The sequence below is a fragment of the Brassica oleracea genome, chromosome C4 (assembly GCF_000695525.1).
Source record: "Brassica oleracea var. oleracea cultivar TO1000 chromosome C4, BOL, whole genome shotgun sequence".
NCBI lineage: Eukaryota > Viridiplantae > Streptophyta > Magnoliopsida > Brassicales > Brassicaceae > Brassica > Brassica oleracea.
The window spans coordinates 42,929,559-42,949,683 of NC_027751.1; the positions used below are offsets into that span (position 1 = coordinate 42,929,559).

Here is a 20,125-nt window from a genome sequence, read left to right on the forward strand (position 1 = left end):
TCGGGTTCGGGTCCCAATCGGTTTTTCGGTTTAAAAGTACCTGATTTTTACCTATTTTATAACCAAAACATGAGTAAAATCGGTTCTTCAGTTTTAAAATACTTGTTTTGTACCTATTTTGTAACCAAACCTTAAGTAAAATCGATTCAAAAAATAAGCAACATCAACCGTGATCATTCAAAATCAAACGAAAAGTAAACATATTTACTGATAAAAAGAAAACCAAATAAATAAAAATATAAAACGAAAACCAAGTTCTCTGAAATGAGAAACATTGTTTAACGAAAACAAAATCTAAATCTAAATACTTCAAGATTCAACGGTCATCTTCAACCATCAACCTAATAGATAAGTATTTTAGATTTTCAATATGTCTTAGTGTATTTTGGATACATATTAGGAATTGAGATCATGTTTGGCACAAGATCTTTTTGAGGTTTTGAATATTTCGGGTTCTATCGGATATCCGTTTAGATTCGGATTCGGTTCGGATAATACCCATAACCCGAAATACCACAAAACAAGATCCATTCGATATTTACGTCGGGTTCGGATCGGTTCGGATTCATTTTTATCGGATCGAATTCGGTTCAGGTTTTCGGGTTCGGTTTATTTGCCCAGCCCTACTTCTTGTAGTTAACAAAAAAAAATATTGAAGAAAGAATTGTTAAAAGCATATGAAAATCTATATAAAACATCTATATCAAGATTAGGGGTGGGCACTTTACCCAATATCCGAAGTGGCACCCGAACCCGATTCGAAAAACCCGAACCGAAATCCGAACCGAAGTAGAAGAATATCCGAACGGATATTAAATTATGAGAGATTGGATATCCGAACCCGAACGGGTAATATCCGAACCCGAATGGATATCCGAAAATAACCGAACATATGTATAATTAACCTTATATTTCTAGTTTATATCTATTATTTTATATAAAATATTTATATTGATACTACACATATTTTAAGCTCATATGATATACATACAATTACGGAGAAAACGATTTGTTACTCATTTAAAATGCATGTCAAATTTTTTATTTCAAAAATTAACAAAAAGTTACATCCAAAATTTAAAAACAATAACCAAATTAATGTCTTTTTAGTTTCACAATGTTATGTCCAAATCTATTAACCATTCAATCTATTAAAAATAAAAAAATTAGTTAAGTGAAAGTTATATTTTTAAATACGAGAAATTTGAGAAATGAAAATTTAATTTTGTTTTTTCAAAATCTAAATATCCGAACCCGATCCGAAATAACCAAAACCGAAGTAAAAATATCTGAACCCGACCTGAAGTACAGAAATGCCCGAACGAGTTCTACACCTCTATACCGAAATACCCTAACGGATATCTGAACGCCCACCCCTAATCAAGATGTTTTTCAATTAACTTTCTGTATTAAACGAAAAAATCATGTGAGTTGGAAGATTATGAGCAAATTCAGAGTAAAGATCCTACTATAAACTACATGTTACCTATTACGAATCTCTGTTTTTGGGGTTCTAGTTTGTTTGATCCAAAGATGATAAACCTCGGTGTAGGTGCTCGGGAAAGTTTTGACAGGCGGTCGTCTATAACTCCTCGATGGCTTCTTTGGTGTTTCTGCACTACGGACCTCCTCTTCACGGACTTCTTTCCCCTTGGCTTTTGCCTATGGTTCGCAGCGCTTACATGTCTCCGTTGACATGCCGAGGCGGGTTCTTTCAGCTTAGTATTTCGCTCTTCGGTTCTTGAAGGCGACAAATGCCGAGGCGGTACTCTGGTGTTGTCATTGATCATCTCAGTGTCAGCATTTTGTCATTGCTCACATACCGGCGCCACTTAAGCTTGCTTGATCTTTTGTGGTGGTGTCTTTGACTTTGTCGGTTTAGAGACATACATGACAAGAAAAAACAGTGATTTGGCTCGATTTTTGCTTGATTCTTAGCGACGAAGGCGGTGTATAGCGTGGTCCGGGATACTCTTTTGGTAAGAGCGATTTTGGACCTTTCCACTTTTTGTTCACTTGGGCTTTCAAAGACAGTTAAGATTGCAAGCTTAGATAACATCATCAAGCACCAACTACTCTGTAGGCATTATGGAAAGTTCAGACATCCGACGAAACAAGGTGAATCTCACTTTTGTGTGGCTATCGTCTATGGTTGAGTACGGCTACTGATACTCGATGATTAGGAGTCCGATCTATTAAAACACATCGGAGTGATGGGGGCGAACGAAGCTAGTTAGAATTCTTTAAATTAAGTAATTTTGTTCGAGTCGGTTTGTAATCAAAACCGTATCCTGCTGTTTTAATATAAATTTAATTATTAAAAAACATGATAAACCTTAAGTCACTTACTTACATGATTATAATCTCATTAATTTGCTACAACCAAACGAAAATTCAAAAACTGAATGTGCATACTTTTGGCATGAGCAGAAGTTTTAATCAATTCCATGTTGATAGGTCTTTCCGTCTTGACTTCTAAATCAAACTTACTATGATAGTATGTGTAGATTTTACTGATTTAAATAAGAAGAATAATTCAATAAGTCAATTGGTGTGAGACTAGGTTAGCCCAGGACAATTCCAAAAGTCAATTGGTGTGAGAGACTAGGTTATCCCACGGCGATCCCAAAAGTCACCCGGTGCTAAAACGAAAGAATACATGTTAAACTAGGGTCGGACGGGATATAATTTACTTGTAATCAAGAGTATTATTTTTTATATGATCTGTGGTTTGTGTTTTATGTTTACATTTGTAAGAGATGTATATGAGATATAATATTTTCTTAATTTAAAATTAATAAAAAAACTAATTTTTACTATTAGCATAATTTTTTTTCTCTCTCTATTTGCGCTACGGGCGTGTTAGTAACCAAAAATACATAAATTTATCAGTTAAAGAGTATTTCAAAATGTTTAGCTTACTTAAAATTTAAATTGATATTAACTTTTATTGTGTATGTTTTGTTATTCTTTTTATAGATCATGATCATCATAATATTAAAATATTCATGAATACATAATAGTTTTACATATTTTCTTTGTTTATTCTACTGTGATTATGATAATTTTGATAATAAGTAAAATAATTTTTAATACAAAAATCTTAGATTATATTTTTTCTTATGAATATTTTAAAATTTATGTCTTTGATATTATATTATTAATTATGTGCTAAAATATTATTTTAGGTTTATGTCAAATGAAACATTATTTTCATATATATATATTTGAAACTATTGTTTCTCATATCGTATTAGTTCTAGTTGTTTTTTTCCGAAATAGGAGGTACGGTTGGACGAATTTTCTTTCAAATGTGTCAATGTTGTGATTGTTTTTTTTTATTAGGTTAGCATGTGTCATTTGTCGAAAAGAGAGTATATATGTTATGGAAAGTAAGTGTTCTAAATAAGGCATAAGTTAGTGTTTGGACAAAACTACAACGCTTCAATTTCATGTAAGAACATGTTTTAGTATTTCACACTCAACTCATTCGTCCACCGTTCTCATTTTATTGTGATATATGCAGACTCAAACTTAGAAGTATAATAAGAAAAATGCATCTTATGTATATATCAAAACTCAGCCAATTTTGGAGACACAGAAGCAGCCAAGTTAAATAGAATTCACAGTCCAGTAGTCGGTGTGGAAAAGATGTAATTGAAATATACTCACAAATCACAATCATGCATACATAGGATTCTATATCCATAAGTGTCTGCACTAACTGTTGTATCTTTGAGATCAGAGCCAACAACCTTTTAGGGAGCCACAGTAATGAAAAATCAACACCAAGATGTTGGAAATTATTATGAGCTAAAGATAAATAGATCTTTTAAAGAAAAAGTTCACTAAAGTCATCTCCCCTCTTCTATCGTCTTCCTCTTTTCTCTCTGTTTATTTTGTTTCTCATCTCATTTTTCTGTTTTTTATCACTTTTCTTTCACAATCCGTTAAGTACAACAATGGGCTTAACAAATTTTTTTTCATCGCCATTTTGTGTTGTTTATTAAGAAAAATGAACTGATGATTTTGTTGGAAAAAAACCTTCATATTTATAATGGAGGATTAACACAAAAGAATGGATAAAGGGATTCATTGAATGTGAAATCGTGTGAGAAGTAGAAAGTAGGTATTAATGTGAATGTTAATGAAGATGCATGAACCAAGTTAATTTCCGTAACGGCACCATATTAAAGAAGTCTATTTGGCTTCCAACTGATATTGATCAGAATCGTTCGTCACCGGTTGGATTTCTTTTGACAGTTGGCTGAACGAGAATTGTTGCTCGACAGCCACTTTCCCTAAGTTTCATATACAGGTTTTTTAGAGAATATGTATTTGGACCGTAGTAAACACATAAAACTCATTAAACTCAAGAATTAATGAAACATTGACTTTTGATTGACTATGATACGTGTCGTCACCACATACTCCGAATTAATGACATGAGATCTGATGTGGATGATCTAGGAGTTGAAGGAAACCATTCTTTATATATATGATTTAATGCTTCTAATGAAGCTGACTCTACGTCTTAAATTTCCTGAATACGATCAGCACCAGAAATGGGACCTCGAGAGGTAGATGCATTTTGCTATTCTGAAGTTGTCGTATATTAGCTTAGTGGTGAATATCGTCAAAATGCACCTATTGTTGAAAATTGTTTCTTCAGCAAATTCTCCTATTAAAAACTAAATAAATATTGTTGAAAAAACAAAAATATAATTGTCCTATAAAAAAACTTTTTCCTGGGTCTAAAATTCACATTCATCTAGATTAGGACCCACCCTAAGCAAAGCCAAGCTGCATGCGTGTAGTCCACATTTCTTTCATGCATTTTTTAAACGTGGATTGAAATTCACTCCGTAATATATATAGTTAAGGTTCTTTCTCACATAACCAAAATAGTTAAGGTTTTTCTTTCATGCATCTTTTAAACATGGATTGAAATTCACTACGTAATATAGTTAAGGTTTTTCTTTCACATTCATATATTAGGACCCACCCCAAGCAAAGCCAAGCTGCGTGCATGTAGTCCACATTTCTTTCATGCATATTTTAAACATGGATTGAAATTACTCCGTAATATAGTTAGGGTTTTTCTTTCTCACATAACCAATATGGAAGCAGGCTTCCATTTTGGTGTTTAGTTAATCAGAGTTTGACTATAATCTTTCCAAACTTTTCACTTTTATATACATTTCCCATTCATTTTTTAACTTTACTTTTGGAAAATAAATGCGCTATCTTATAATCCTCATTACCAGTGACTCTAAAATCTAATCATTTAGGTGACATACTTCACCAAAAAAGTCGCCGGAAAGTTAGCATAACCCATTTTGTCAAAATTCAAGTTCCAACAAATCAACAATATGTTGGTTTTTATGATGGCCTATCGCTTTTTCCTTCATCTCAAAATGTAACAAAAAAATGAAATAAAAAAGCAACCAAATTTAAAATAGTTAGGCAAGATAAAAAACCTAAAGTATCTTTTGAAAAAATTAAATGTTTACTTCAAGTAAGTGAAAATTATATTTTAATCAGCTAACATAATTTAAAATACATTGATTTATTTGTTTTGTTGTATAGGTCAATCAAACAATATAATTAGTAATCCTGATGATTGGGTTCATTTTAGTCAACTCTTTAAAAAAACTTTAATGTTACTGATCAAATACAGAAAAAACTGTGTGTACAGTTATGTGCATCTGAGTTTGAAATTGAATTTAAAACTTGAAAATTGAGAACAAAAAATAGAGGCCTTTTGACCCCCTCCCAAAAGACAGAGCATGCCAGTTTCTTCTTTTAGCTTATGTATTTTCAACGCTTTTAGTTTATGTTGGAGCGCGTGCCAAACCACAAAATAAGCCATGTCGCTTCACCTCACGAAGAGATGTTATCAGGTTTCTAAGATTCTTGTCGATCATTTTAGCTTTTCTTGCCCAAAGGGGATGGTGTACATGTCTATAAATGGTAGATACTTACTTGGAAGGTGTACCTAATTAAGAACAGTTGCAGTCGGTTGGCAGATTTTGATCGTGGAGAAGCAATAAGAGCTGATCTCAACCTGTCCAGCTGCTGAACTTATTACAATACCGTTTAAGTCAACTCTTCCTCTTTCGTCCATTATTTTCTTTGTTATCTTTTTTCCTCCAATGTTTTTAATATCATCGTAATACAGCTTTTACTACTACTAGGCAAAAAGGGATATTCTATTTTATTTAATTACGATTAGAGAAAACAACAGTTATTAATGCTAAGACGTGATGGTGGGTCCTATTGATACAGAAAGCAGCCACATTTTCTTGAAAATCAAGGGATATATACAAGGTCAGAGATGGCACACCCAATATTAACACGTACTCTGCCTCTTATACAGAAACCTGCAGAGAAAAGAGTCATGAAGAGAAAAGAACAGTCCTGAGAGGGAGAGAGAGAGGGGGAGAGAGAGAAGATCGGTCGGGAAAGAGAGAGATCGGTAGAGAAGAAAGAAAAGCATGGGGAGTCTCAGGAGTAGAGGGAGACACGAGATAGATGAGATCGAACAGCTTTCGAGAGAGAGTAGTCATTTCAGTCTTTCTACTGGAATCTTACCATCACTTGGAGCTAGAAGCAACCGACGAATTAAGCTAAAGAGATTCGTCGTGTCTCCTTACAATCATCAATACAGGTCTCTCTGTCTTTTTACCACTTCTTGTTTGTTCTTCATAAGTACAGTTGACTTGATTCTTATTATTCATTGATTTCCGAGGATCGGACATACCAAAGTTCAATTTTCTTAGCTAAGAACAATTTTTTTGTTGGAGTTGTAATTCTTTTAATAATTAGATTAGATGGGAATAAAAGTAATACTATAAATTAAGAAAAGTAATCATACACCCACGTAATACCCTTTTTGGACGGCCGACCAAAAAGTATAAAACAACGATACAAAACAAATTTAGTATATAAGATCACAACAATACAACCACATTAGAGCTATAATTAATAAAATAATCATAATAGTGGGATGGTTAGGATATAGTGTGTAATATATATTAACATTTGGTGATATACACGGTTGAGCATCTGAAATCATTTTTACTTATTTCTATATGTTTATTTTCTTTTTAAAATATATCTATTATTAAATTTATTCTCTCTTCATTTTAATTACTTTCCATCTCTTAAAATATGATAATTTAAATCTGTAATTTCGTTGACAAATAAAAAATCTGTAATTTCATTTTAGAATTTAGATTTTTCTATATCTAACATGTTTAAAAGTATAAAAAAACGAATATATTTTTTATAAATATATTAACATTTTATGATGAAGTAAGAAATTTTCATTCTATTTAGAACATAAATTCCGTCCTAATCTATATATTAATATACTAATTAGAATGACTCATAGTTATTTTTATACATTTACATGATTTGTAAAGTTATATGTATTTCATATTAGCTATAGTATGCAAGTAATACATACTACTCCCTCTGTTCCTAAAAGATGTATTTTTTGAAAAAAAAAATGCTTCAAAAAGATACATTTTTTACTTTTTCAATGTATAAATTTATGAAAAGTTGTAAGTTTCAAAAAAATTAATAGTGTTTATTAAATTTTTATTGACTTAAAGTTATGAAAAATTGTTATTCACAAAAAAAAAAATGTATATTTAACGAGTTTTCTTAATATATGTTAAAATTCTAGAATATGCATCTTTTAAAAACAGAAGGAGTATTTAATAGTTTCAAGTTAGTAATATATAATTTATAGTAACAAAAATATGTGATGTAAACATAAAAAATAGTATACATAATAAATTTAATGATGTGTAATAATATACATGTATTTTCTTCCCAAAAGTACTGATTTGCTTAGTGAATTAAATTGTTAAATAAGATGGCTATAGCCTATAAGCTTTATTCTAAAGCTTGATAGAACTAATTAAACCTAAATTCTATCAAGGGTAACTATTCTTTAAGTGAGAACTACTGCTGCTCCACTACAATTTGATTACAAATAAATATATTTGAAAGATTTCAATAAATAACACAATAACATTGTACTTTTTCGTAAATTATAATATATCGTACAGATGTTACTTTATGTCAAAATATATCTATTTGCTTAACTTTGTCAAGTTGCACAGCTTTTTGGATTATTTTCTCTTTATTATTTTTTTGTATCTCTTAGAAAAGAGATTATAGTATAATCATTTTTTGTTATTTGATTTACCAGACAATTGTAGCTCCTTTTTATTCAATATTTAGAATATTCAAATCCTAGTTCCCTATCGTTCTCGTTTGACAGTCAACAAACAAGATCTTATAAATGCGAAGGCAAATGTAGAAAATTCAAAGCGTTCTTTATCACATATTCACATTGGTTGGTTGGATAATTGGCTTAAAGCTCCTTTGCTTTTGACCATAACACGTGAATGAACACGTGAATGTGGGGAAAATAATAAATGATATAGTGAATGTGCAGAATTCAATGCTTTGATTTCAACAACGGATGCAAACTGTGCAAATAAGATACTCCTTCCATTTCAGATTATTTGTGTTTTAGGATAAAATTTTGTTTCAAAATAAGTGTCGTTTTATAATTTTAATACAAAATTTATTGATTTTATATTCTAATATATATTTTTTATCGGTTGAAATGTGGTTAGGTTTATTGTTAATGATGTTTTTATCTAGTAAATATACAAAATTAAATATTTTTTTAATCTGTATGTCGAAGTCTAAAACGACAATTAATCTGAAACATACGTAATAAAAAGTAGAAATACTTCTAATTCACGTTTCATATTCATAGCATCATCAAACAATAACACTTTGAGGCTACCAAACAATAACGAAAACTATGGAATGATGATTATTGATTAATATACTGAAAATGGACGTGTTGAATGCAGGATATGGGAGGCTTTCCTAGTGGTTCTTGTGGTTTATACTGCATGGGTTTCCCCTTTTGAGTTTGGGTTCTTGAGAAAGCCAAGGCCACCACTCTCTATCACCGATAACATTGTGAATGGATTCTTTGCGATCGATATCATCATGACGTTCTTTGTTGGTTACCTTGATAAATCAACTTACCTCCTCGTCGATGATCGTAAAATGATTGCCTTCAAGTACTTGCGTTCTTGGTTCGTCCTCGACCTCATATCAACTATCCCCTCTGAGGTGGCTATGAAAATCTCATCCCAGTCTTACGGATTATTTAACATGCTTCGGCTTTGGCGTGTTCGCAGAGTCGGTGCCTTCTTTGCCAGGTAATCTATCAATAACCTTTTATTATTTCCTTCTCTTATCAGAATCTTGACATTGTCTTTAAACAGGCTTGAAAAAGATCGCAACTTCAACTATTTTTGGGTCCGGTGTGCAAAACTCGTTTGTGTAAGATCATCAAAACATAAAATGTTCATTTACTTAAACCACACTACTCTCGAGTAACTCATTAGTTGGAGAATCTTGCAGGTTACAATTTTTGCGGTTCATTGTGCTGCATGTTTCTATTACCTTATCGCCGCACGGCACCATGACCCAGCAAAGACCTGGATTGGAGCATCTAACGCGAACTTCCATGACGAAAGCTTGTGGATGCGATATGTGACTTCCATGTACTGGTCCATCACTACTCTAACCACTGTTGGTTATGGTGATTTGCATCCAGTGAACACAAAGGAAATGATATTTGACATTTTCTATATGCTCTTCAACCTCGGGTTAACAGCATACTTGATTGGTAACATGACCAATTTGGTAGTCCATGGAACAAGTCGAACAAGAAACTTTGTAAGTTATCATTTTCATCACCTAACTAGATGTATAATAATTACACGAGGCTATTACGGAAACCTCAAACTTGGTTCTCCTTTTGTCTAGAGAGATACAATACAAGCTGCTTCAAACTTCGCTCGTAGGAACCATTTACCACCTCGTTTGCAAGATCAGATGCTTGCACATTTATGCTTGAAGTATCGGACAGACTCGGAGGGGCTGCAACAGCAAGAGACCCTTGATGCACTCCCAAAAGCAATTAGATCGAGCATATCACACTTCCTTTTCTACTCTCTTATGGATAAAGTCTACCTCTTTCGCGGAGTATCCAACGACTTGCTTTTCCAGCTGGTAAAACTATTTAAAAAGCATATATACTCCTATCCCATTTAAAAGATTCATTCATTTCATTTCTTCTCATTTCTTACATGTAGGTCTCAGAAATGAATGCAGAGTACTTCCCACCAAAAGAAGATGTAATCTTGCAGAACGAAGCGCCAACAGACTTCTACATCCTTGTGAACGGTACTGCGGTAATAATCTTTTACAAAACTCTCTACGGTTTGTTGAATAGAAATATATATTATAAGAATGCAAGATGATTTTACCTCTTTGCACACTTTTGTTATGGTACAGGACTTGGTCATTCAAGATGGTGGAACAGAAAATGTAAGTCAGCATTTTATGTTTATTACTTTTTTTATTTATAAAGAGTGGAGTTGAGAATTCATAAAGAGTGGTTTTATGGAGAATTTCAGGCTTTGAAAGAGGTTAAAGCTGGAGACATTATAGGGGAGATAGGTGTGTTGTGTTACAAACCACAACTGTTTACTGTGAGAACAAAACGGCTGTGCCAACTATTGCGTATGAACCGTACAACTTTCTTGAATATCATTCAGGCTAATGTTGGAGATGGTACCATAATCATGAATAACTTACTTCAGGTAAGAGCAAATATAGGTGTTGAGTGTACTTGAAATTTGCACAACTATTTACTGGTTTCAACTCTGTGTCTTTGAGAGCAGCATTTAAAAGAGATGAATGATCCGGTTATGGAGAATGTTCTACTGGAAACAGAAAACATGCTTGCAAGGGGTAAACTGGATCTTCCTATCAACTTGTTCTTCGCTGCAATGAGAGAAGATGATTTGCTTTTACATCAGTTACTAAAGAGAGGACAAGATCCAAATGAATCGGATAACAATGGCAGAACGCCTCTGGTCAGTGAACTTCATGACTTTTATTTATTTTTCACATCTAAGCTCTCTGGAGTCTATATAACTTAGATTCTTTCTTTTCTTATCTTGAAACAGCATATAGCAGCATCAAAAGGAAGTCTCAACTGTGTGCTTCATTTGTTGGAGTACCATGCAGACCCTAACTGTAGAGGTACTTGCTGAAAAACATTTTTCAAGATACTTGTTGTATATTTTGATTATATTGCTGAAACCATAATGTAAATGCAGACGCGGAAGGGAACATACCACTATGGGAAGCAATGGTGGAAGGACATGAGAAAATTGTAAAAGTATTGTTGGAACATGGTGCTACCATAGAGGCAGGGGATGTTGGTCATTTTGCATGCACAGCGGCGGAACAAGGCAACTTGAAGCTACTAAAAGAAATAGTTCGACATGGTGGAGATGTTACCCGTCCAAGAGCCACAGGGACCTCTGCACTCCATGCTGCTGTATGTGAAGGGAATATCGAAATGGTTAAGTATCTCCTCGAGCAAGGTGCGGACGTTAACAAACAAGATATGCATAACTGGACGGCCAAGGATCTCGCAGACCAACAAGGGCATGAGGAGATTAAAGCATTATTCAGAGAAAAGAAAAATGAGAGGACGCATATTGAGTCGAGTGCCTCGGTTCCTATACTCAAAACCGCGAGACGATTCCTAGGAAGAGGTACTAGTGAACCTAACATCCGCCCTCCATCAAGAGAGGTGTCTTTTAGGATCACGGAAACAAGGCCAAGGCGGAAAACAAACAACTTTGATAACTCGTTGTTTGGGATATTAGCTAGTCAAAACGTGCAAAAGAACGGGCTAGCCACGGTGGACGAAAGCAGAGTCGTGAACCAGGTGAGGGTGACGATTAGTTGTAAGGAGAAAGATGAGGTAGCAGTGAAGCTGGTGCTGCTTCCAGGGAGTTTCAAGGAGTTGCTAGAATTGGGTTCCAGCAAGTTTGGTATTGTTGCTGCCAGAGTTATGAGCAAAGATCAGAACATGGCAGAGATTGATGATGTAGATGTTATAAGAGATGGAGATCATCTCATCTTTGCAACTGATTCTAGCCACTCCTAGAAGACATCCAAGTTCTGTATGGCTTGTAATGAGCAAATTGATAACGTTTGCTTTAAAAGCATTGTCCAAAAAAAAAATGAATTTGAGCCTTGATAAAGATTGCGTAAATGTGGATCGACCATTGACCATTGACATCTTGTTTCTATGAATGTTAATGTGAAGAGAGCCCTTTGTATTTTCCTCTTTCTGCAAAGCCAAGAGTTTGTCGGTGCATCTAAATCCCAAACCAAAAAGATAAATAAATAAATTTCACGTACATCAAAATATATTACAGGAAAACAGCGGAGAGTAAACTAGTGTCAAGACTGCTGATCAGTTACAAAGAAAAGGAGAAAACCAATGAAGTAAAGACAAATGGCAGAAGATAAGTCTAGTTCGTCATGTTAATCAAAGAAACAATATAATTTTCCAGCGGAAGATTCAACCAAGAAAATAGTTAACGTGGGTTTGTATCTTCTTTTTCTATTCCCTGTTGTTTCACTGAGATTTTTTTGAGGATTCTTCTTCACCCCTGTCTTACACCATGATTAACCCGGAGTTCTTAAAATGGGTTTTTATTGGAATTTAAGAAACCATTTTTTAATTTTTAACTAAAAAAACTAAAAATCGGTTTTTAAAGTTCTTATTTAAGAACCGGTTCTTAATTTTTTTAGTTAAAAGTTAATAAACAGTTTCTTAACTTCCGCTAAAAATCTCATCATAAGAACCCCGGGTTAATCATGCTCTTAGGGGGATGTATTCAACTGAGAGTTTCAGGTGATTTGTATTAAAATGAAAAATCCACTGTTATTGAAAATATTTTAAGTTGTGGAGTTTTAAAGTTTTCAGTTGATTTTAGGGTGTTTGGGTATGATTTCTTAATTAAAAAAATTAAAACTCAAATCTCATAGTTTTAGGTGATATTCTAGAGTAGTTTAACAAAAGTCCCTTAAATCTCTGAAACTTATTGAAATCATCTAAAACCCCATTAAAAATCAAATCACATCAAATGTTAAATTGAATACATCCCCCTTAGAGCAATTTTAAGGGGTAATATCTCCAAATAGGTATTTCAAATACAAAATAATATTATCTTAATACATTTATAAAATATAAGTATTAATTTATTTAAAAGGATGAAATTAATTATATGTTGACATATAACTCAAAAATTTTAGAAAATATCTCAAAAGTTCTTCTTTGATATATTCTACAAAAAAAAAAATCATTCTCTTTTATACTCTTACATTTTTTTGAGGTATTCTATTGAAAACTTTACCACTAGAATTATTAAATTTATAAAAATAGCAATATTTTTATAATAAAATTTTAATTAACATAAATTTATAATAATATTATTTTACTAATTAAGAAATTAATTAATGCATTATTTAATAATAAAAAAATCCAAACTTTTAGTTAATTTTGTTAGATATTTTCTCAACAAATTTTGTCATAACTAAAAATAAAGTTCAAATTTATAGTTAAAATTTATTTATTGTTAATATTTAAGATTTTATAAAAAATGTTATATATGTGATTAATTAATGTAAATAATCAAATATGTCATATTGGGAGATTAATTAAATGATCGTATTATGACTTATCAACAGTAGATAAAAATATGACTCTATTTTAATAAAATATAGACTCTAATATAATATGTAGATAATAATAATAAAATTTATAAAAAAATTAGAAAGAGTTTTTTTATATAATAAAATTTTAATTAACATAAATTTATAATAATAATATATTATTAGTTACGAAATTAATATATTATTTTATAACAAAGATATTCAAACTTTTGTAGGATTTTGGTAGTTTTTCTCAACAAATTTTGTTATAACTAAAATAAAGTTAAAATTTATTTATTTTTAATATTTTATTGATTATTAAGATTTTCTATAAATATTATATATTTGATTAATTAGTGTAAATAATTAAATATGTCATATTAAGTAATTAATTAAATGGTCCTAGTATAATTGTCAATAATATATAAAATAATTACTCTATTTTAATATAATGTAGATTCTGAAATGTTTCTTCAACTTTATTATGAGTTCTGTTAACCAACTTCACAGTCAAAATTTATGTTAATGGAAAACTCATTACATGATACAAATTACTTGCATTGTGTGAAATAACTTTAATATATATATAACACCATAATAATTTATTTGTAACTACCGCAAAGACATAAGGTAAATAAATAATTAAATTTGTGTATTATGTTGAAACTTTTCTGTTGAAAAGACAACATATGCTCATCTTATACTAGACGTTGTTAATTCTAATTTTCCAGTTGGATCTTTACCTTTTAATTGGTTTTATATAATTGAAGGATTTACAGAAGAAGAAAAATAGTTGTTGCATATTCTAAATCATAAGAAATGGCAACAAACAAGTTTTCATCTCTTTTGTTATTTTCATTGATGGTATCTACGTTTATCCTTTTACCAATGGCTTCAGGTAATTTTCTTTTTTCAAATTTAATTTTTCTTAAATAAATAAACTGTGTACTAGAGTAGCTATTGTTGGAGAAAAAAACTGTGTAGTAGTGTTCTACATAAGAAATTAATTGATCATTTCAATTTTGTGCTTTCCCAATTAGGAAAAATCCTTATATGTCCGGAAAGGAGACCACCTTGTAAGGCCAGCCAAGCATGTATACAAAACTGTGAAAATTTAGGGTACAGAACAGGAGACTGTGAAGAAATATATGCCGATGTATATTGTTGTTGTGTAGACAAATTGAAATCTCAGGATAATCCTCATTCACCTAGTGCGTTCCCAAGTAATTAACCTCTCATTTATATGTATTTATATGACTAGGAATATATTTATATGAATAAAAATATATTTATATGTGATTGATCTACATTATTATTACATTTGCCATGGCTACATTGTAAAACTACTTCTATCAAGTCTCCAACACACGTATTGACCAAAGATCCCAAGTTCTAGTTTCTGGACTAAACAATAATTTAACTTTAAAAGACTCTAACATCCGATCCATGTTATGAAAATAAAATATGACGTGAAAAATCAGTTCACATGATTATCAGCCCAGGCCCACCATAATCTTAATCAATATGACACACAACGGTTGTGTTCCCAATATTTTCAGATTCCCACTTCCTTCCTCTTCCTCGTTTTTTCAGACAATCAGTAGGCGAAATGGGTATTACAGTGGCGACAAATGCTTTCTAAGCTCTCCGAGCTATTCTGACTTTGTCTTCTGATTTCGATTCCAGGGCAAAAGTCGAGCCTCCATTAAACTTCACAGGTTTATTTTTCTCTGTAGGGTTTTGCTCCGTTCTAGCTTTCAACATTCTAGGGTTTTGTGTGGGAACGTTTTTCATTTGTTGCTAACTGTTTATTACATTGTCAACAAATGTTTCTTAGGCTCCAGGTGTTTCTGATTTATTTTTCTAGGGTTTCATCTGTGTGGCTATGTTACTAAACCGCTCTTGTTTTATTTGGTCATGGCCGTTGGATTGTAAAAGGTAATGGACAGAATCAGTGGACTATCAGATGAGTTACTGGTCAGGATACTAACGTTTGTTCCGACAAAATTCGCTGTCTCCACCAGCATTTTATCTAAACGATGGGAGTTTGTATGGACGTGGGTGCCTAAACTCGAGTTCGTGGATAATAAGTACGGATCAGACCTTGCAATCAGGGATTTCATCAGCATGAATCTGCCACTACTCAAACCTCCGGTCATAGAGAGCTTTCTCCTCAAATGCTTTTCATCATTCCCACCTGAGGATATCACTCGGTGGGTTGCAACTACGGTTTCTCGCTGCATCGTTGAGCTAGATATCGACTGTGTATACTGTTGGTCTGGAGAACCTTGTTTGTTATTGCCGAGCAGCTTGTATACCTGCGAATCCCTAGTGACTTTGAAACTCAACGGCGAGAAGATTCTGCTGGATGTTCCTCGGACAGTTTCTCTCCCTATATTGAAAACTCTGCATCTCGGACGCGTGACTTACCTAAACAACGACTGTTTTCGGCTGCTTATATCCTACTGCCCAGCTCTTGAGGATCTGGTTATCGAACGAAATGGTCAGGACAACATGAAAACCGTAGCTGTGATTAGTCCGTCCTTGCAGAGGCTAACCTTACCGATAGGTCACGGGTTGTCTCCTTTCGTTGAGGAGTATGTGATAGTGACTCCTTCTTTGAAGTATTTCAAAGTTGAGGAATATATGTTAAACTACTCTTATTTGGTTAGACATATGCCCGAGGTTGAAGAGGCAGACATCAATGTCCAGTATTATTTGTTTAGTATCTTCGATTCCATCACATCTGTCAAACGCCTCTCCTTGTGCGTATCATTCAACATCATTTCAGATGAGGTTACAAAAATCTGTTTTCATAATTTTATTACATCACTTAGAAACACTAATAAGATTGAATGTGTGTCTGTGTGTTTGCAGTATATGTATCATGATGGTATATTCTTCAATCGGCTTGAACGTCTGAAGCTATGTATACGCTTTGATTATTGGTCCAAGCTGCTTTTCCGGCTGCTCCATGATTCTCCTAATCTCCGAGTTCTTAATCTCTGTGTCTCCGTAAGTTTCTTCCTTCGACAATTTTTTCTATCTATGGTCTGTGTAGTCTTATTAACTCTCTCTCTCTCTCTCTCTCCTTTGTTTTTTCAGAAATATATACGTTTCAAGAAGTATGAACTAATTAACTGGAACAGCAGCGAGATCTCTGTTCCGAGCTGTTTGTTGGAGAGCCTTGAAACGTTCGAGTTTGCAGAGTACAGGGGAAGTCGAGAAGAGAGAGACTTCGTGAGTTTTATCATCAGACACGCTTGTCACTTGAAGTCCTCGACGATCACGCCTTGCACCGGGATAGAAACTGATTCCGTTTCAGAAAGTTCTGATGAGTGCTAAGGAGGAGTCTCACATTCGATTCTGGATTTTTTAAGGTTCTTGTTTTGTTTTTAATGTCTAAGAAACAGTTTGGTGTTTAAATGATTCTCGAACTTTGGTACCTTTAACTTCTTTATTCAAAATTGAAGTTATTTTTTTTTTTATAAACACTACTGGGTGATCCGGTCAGTCCCAGAAAAAATGTAGTTAGTACTATAGAGTGGGACTAATCCGAAAGCGTACCATACTACATGATCCAGTTTGGAATATTTTCCGACTAATCAAAGGTGTGGACTGATCATCTGTTACGGTCCACCAGGGTCGAATCCCAAGTTCAGACTGGCCAAGTGGTGATAATTTAGTTATCATAGAAAATCGAACCCATGATTGATGTGAGTACACCAAACCTCAAAAAATTGCTAATAGACTACCGCCACTTGCTTATTTAGTTCTTAGAAAGTTATTTTGTTCTAGCAAAGCAAACACTTCAGCATGGGACATAGGCACAAACACATTCCATTAATGAACTTTCAAAAAAACACTTTTAAACTATCTCTAGCTAGCTCGTGGCAGTGGAAGGATACAAGGCAACTAAAGTCTATAAACACTGTCACTGTATCAATTCCTTCCATTAGAACCTTTGTAATCTATTTATCATTAATAAAAATAGAACAACTTCAAAATATAACTAAGTTTTACTCTAATCTTACTCTACCTTTTACTTTAAAATAGAGAAATGAATACAAAACGTAGTAATTGCTCCACTTTAGTATAACCACTTTTATTTTAATATAAGTTGAAAACGTAATAAGGTCAATGATTTTTTTTCTTTAAACAAAATTTCGAATAGAAAACAGAGTAGGCTTAGATATGTTCTTACGTCATGTTAATATTCTTTTGTTATTTTTTTATACTTTCTGGTTTTGCTAACTACGACATTTTACATTTTCTTGATAGCTACAAATTTTCTTTTTAACTGCGTTTTAATATGTTAATTAACTAAATGACTTATTTTGGTTTAAACAAGAATTTTAGTTATTATTTTGTTTTATTATTTATTTTCTTGATAACTACCAAACTTTCATATTTTTATAATTTAATCAACTTAACAATTGAAAAAACTGTTTCTCCGTAATATTGTTAAGATGGTGTTTTATGGATGGTTCGTGGAAAGAAAATGATAGTTTTTCAGGTCAATGATGATACAGTACCTTAAAAGGATTTGAGGGTTTAATGGGAGCAAAGAATGTTAGGGCTTCGCTCTCTCCTCTTCATGCAGAGATGGAAGCTTTACTATGGGCAATATAATGCATGAAAAACTTACGACAATTTCAGGTTACGTTTGCAACGGATTGTTCTCAATTGTTGAAGATAGTTTCAGAACCAGAAGAATGGCCAGCGTTTGCAAGTTATTTGGAAGATCTAGACAGTCTGAAAGAGAGGTTTATTCGTGCAGAGATTATCTATGTATCAAAAATGCAGAATAAGAAGGCGGATAACTTAGCCCGCAGTGCTACGAAAGAAACGTCTTTTGTCGTTCACATAGATCAGTATCTCCTATCGTGGTTCACATATTGAGTCAATATGAATGTGTTGATGATTAAAAAAAAAGATTAAATTATAAAAAAAATATAAACCGGTTGGAGATCTCAATCTTCAAAACAGAAATATATGAACAATGTACATACAAAATGCCAACTTGGTTTGACTTTAAAATATTGCTCGAGTGGAGTGCTGCTGAGTACAGGGGAATCTCTGCTACTTTTTATTCGTCATCATCACTTTGTTTGGGATAATAATTTACTCTCTTTTTTCTGTATTCTCTACTTTCTAAATATTTTCATTATTCGTTGTAGGCGCACTCGGATGGTTACTGGTAGGAACTAATCGATTTCAGGTGAATTAGTAAAGATTTGAATCTATTGAGTTCCGCAAGTGTTTCAGTTTGGTTTCGGTTTGAAAACTGTTTTTTTTTTTCAATTTTGGATATAATTCAATTAGATATTTATTACTCGAGGTATCTAAAATATACTTATGGATTCAAAAAATTACTGGAAACTTGAAAACTAATATATACTATATTTTGATCGTGTAACCGCGCGAATGTTTGTTTTCATTTTTATATATGTAAATATTTTTTTCTACATCGTTAATGGTAAATATTATTAACATTAACCATATTTTTAAATATTTATGGTTTTTTTTTAACAAAATAATGTTATAGTCAACAGATCTTATTTTTATTTTACTTCTTCTACTATTTGCAGATAATTTCATAATTTTTAAAGTCATATATTTATTTGCTTTTACTTCATAAATCTTTGTAGTAGATATTTTAAATTATATTTCACAAACAAAAACGTATATCACAAAATAAAGTTACACCTTATATTCATAAATTTAGATTGAAAAATAAATTATGCAGTTATAACAAAAGTAAAATAAAATTTTAATAAAATATTATGATATAAATTTCAGTTATTCATACTAAAACAATATAGAGTTGGGTTATAAATCTTTCTAATTCCAAAATTTTAGCATCCCTTAAAATAAATTTCAAATTTTTGGAATTATAATTTATATTAAAATAAATTTGTTAAAAAAGTTGTCCCGTTCTGTTATTGTTTGTTCCTAGAGTTTGACCTGCGACCGTCTGAATATTCGTTTTCACGTTAATTTTTTTTGTACTAAATGGTATAATATATATTTGTAAATTAAAATGTTTTTACTAATTGTTAGTATAATAGTTTAAAACATAAAAATTTTATTTATTACTTTGAATAATTATATTTTGTTATTTTAATCATTTATTATATCACAGTGTTTAATAAATTATTGGTATAATGGTTTCATATGTATAAATCCAATTAGTTAATTAATTATGATATGTAGTTTTTACTTTATTATTTATTACTAATAAATATCGGAAAACATTTAATACGTTAATACAAAATATATTAGGAAATATATTGGAAAAAATATTTTGATTAAGATTCGATTAAAAAATCTATAATTTAAATAAGAAAAATACAAACATATTTAAATATATTTTCAATAAATATCTCAATGACATACCATTATAAATAAATGGTAAAATTAAAGGGTAATCTAATTTTGTACTCCATTTTTAATAGATTAAATATATACACATTACCGACAAAAAAAAAGA

The 20,125-nt window shown here is 32.0% G+C and overlaps 2 protein-coding genes and 1 long non-coding RNA gene across 3 annotated transcripts; all 3 read left to right on the forward strand.

Annotated features, from left to right (window-relative positions):
• The first annotated feature begins 6,347 nt into the window (after window positions 1-6,347).
• Window positions 6,348-12,253, forward strand: LOC106342387 (potassium channel AKT1). The gene is made up of 11 exons (XM_013781298.1): window positions 6,348-6,670; window positions 8,904-9,260; window positions 9,327-9,384; window positions 9,466-9,783; window positions 9,874-10,119; window positions 10,203-10,301; window positions 10,405-10,437; window positions 10,527-10,712; window positions 10,794-10,988; window positions 11,082-11,157; window positions 11,235-12,253. The coding sequence occupies exons 1-11, from the start codon at window positions 6,498-6,500 to the stop codon at window positions 12,074-12,076; spliced, it is 2,583 nt and encodes an 860-aa protein (XP_013636752.1). The 5' UTR covers window positions 6,348-6,497; the 3' UTR covers window positions 12,077-12,253.
• A 1,997-nt stretch (window positions 12,254-14,250) lies between these two features.
• Window positions 14,251-14,751, forward strand: LOC106341680. Its single transcript, XR_001269734.1, has 3 exons — window positions 14,251-14,262; window positions 14,403-14,530; window positions 14,673-14,751. It is a non-coding gene; the product is annotated as an uncharacterized LOC106341680 (long non-coding RNA).
• A 435-nt stretch (window positions 14,752-15,186) lies between these two features.
• On the forward strand, window positions 15,187-17,113 carry LOC106340132 (FBD-associated F-box protein At2g26860-like). The gene is made up of 4 exons (XM_013778993.1): window positions 15,187-15,350; window positions 15,571-16,428; window positions 16,510-16,647; window positions 16,738-17,113. The coding sequence occupies exons 2-4, from the start codon at window positions 15,574-15,576 to the stop codon at window positions 16,975-16,977; spliced, it is 1,233 nt and encodes a 410-aa protein (XP_013634447.1). The 5' UTR covers window positions 15,187-15,350; window positions 15,571-15,573; the 3' UTR covers window positions 16,978-17,113.
• Window positions 17,114-20,125: the final 3,012 nt, after the last annotated feature.

What these genes read in the sequence shown, in the direction of transcription:
- LOC106342387 (XM_013781298.1), top strand. Translation starts at nt 6,498, where the DNA reads ATGGGGAGTCTCAGGAGTAGAGGGAGACACGAGATAGATGAGATCGAA. An exon ending in CCTTACAATCATCAATACAG is followed by an intron (nt 6,671 to 8,903) that starts GTCTCTCTGTCT and finishes TGTTGAATGCAG; the next exon opens with GATATGGGAGGCTTTCCTAG. An exon ending in TCCTTGTGAACGGTACTGCG is followed by an intron (nt 10,302 to 10,404) that starts GTAATAATCTTT and finishes GTTATGGTACAG; the next exon opens with GACTTGGTCATTCAAGATGG.
- LOC106340132 (XM_013778993.1), top strand. Translation starts at nt 15,574, where the DNA reads ATGGACAGAATCAGTGGACTATCAGATGAGTTACTGGTCAGGATACTA. An exon ending in TCAACATCATTTCAGATGAG is followed by an intron (nt 16,429 to 16,509) that starts GTTACAAAAATC and finishes GTGTGTTTGCAG; the next exon opens with TATATGTATCATGATGGTAT. An exon ending in TTCTTAATCTCTGTGTCTCC is followed by an intron (nt 16,648 to 16,737) that starts GTAAGTTTCTTC and finishes TTGTTTTTTCAG; the next exon opens with AAATATATACGTTTCAAGAA.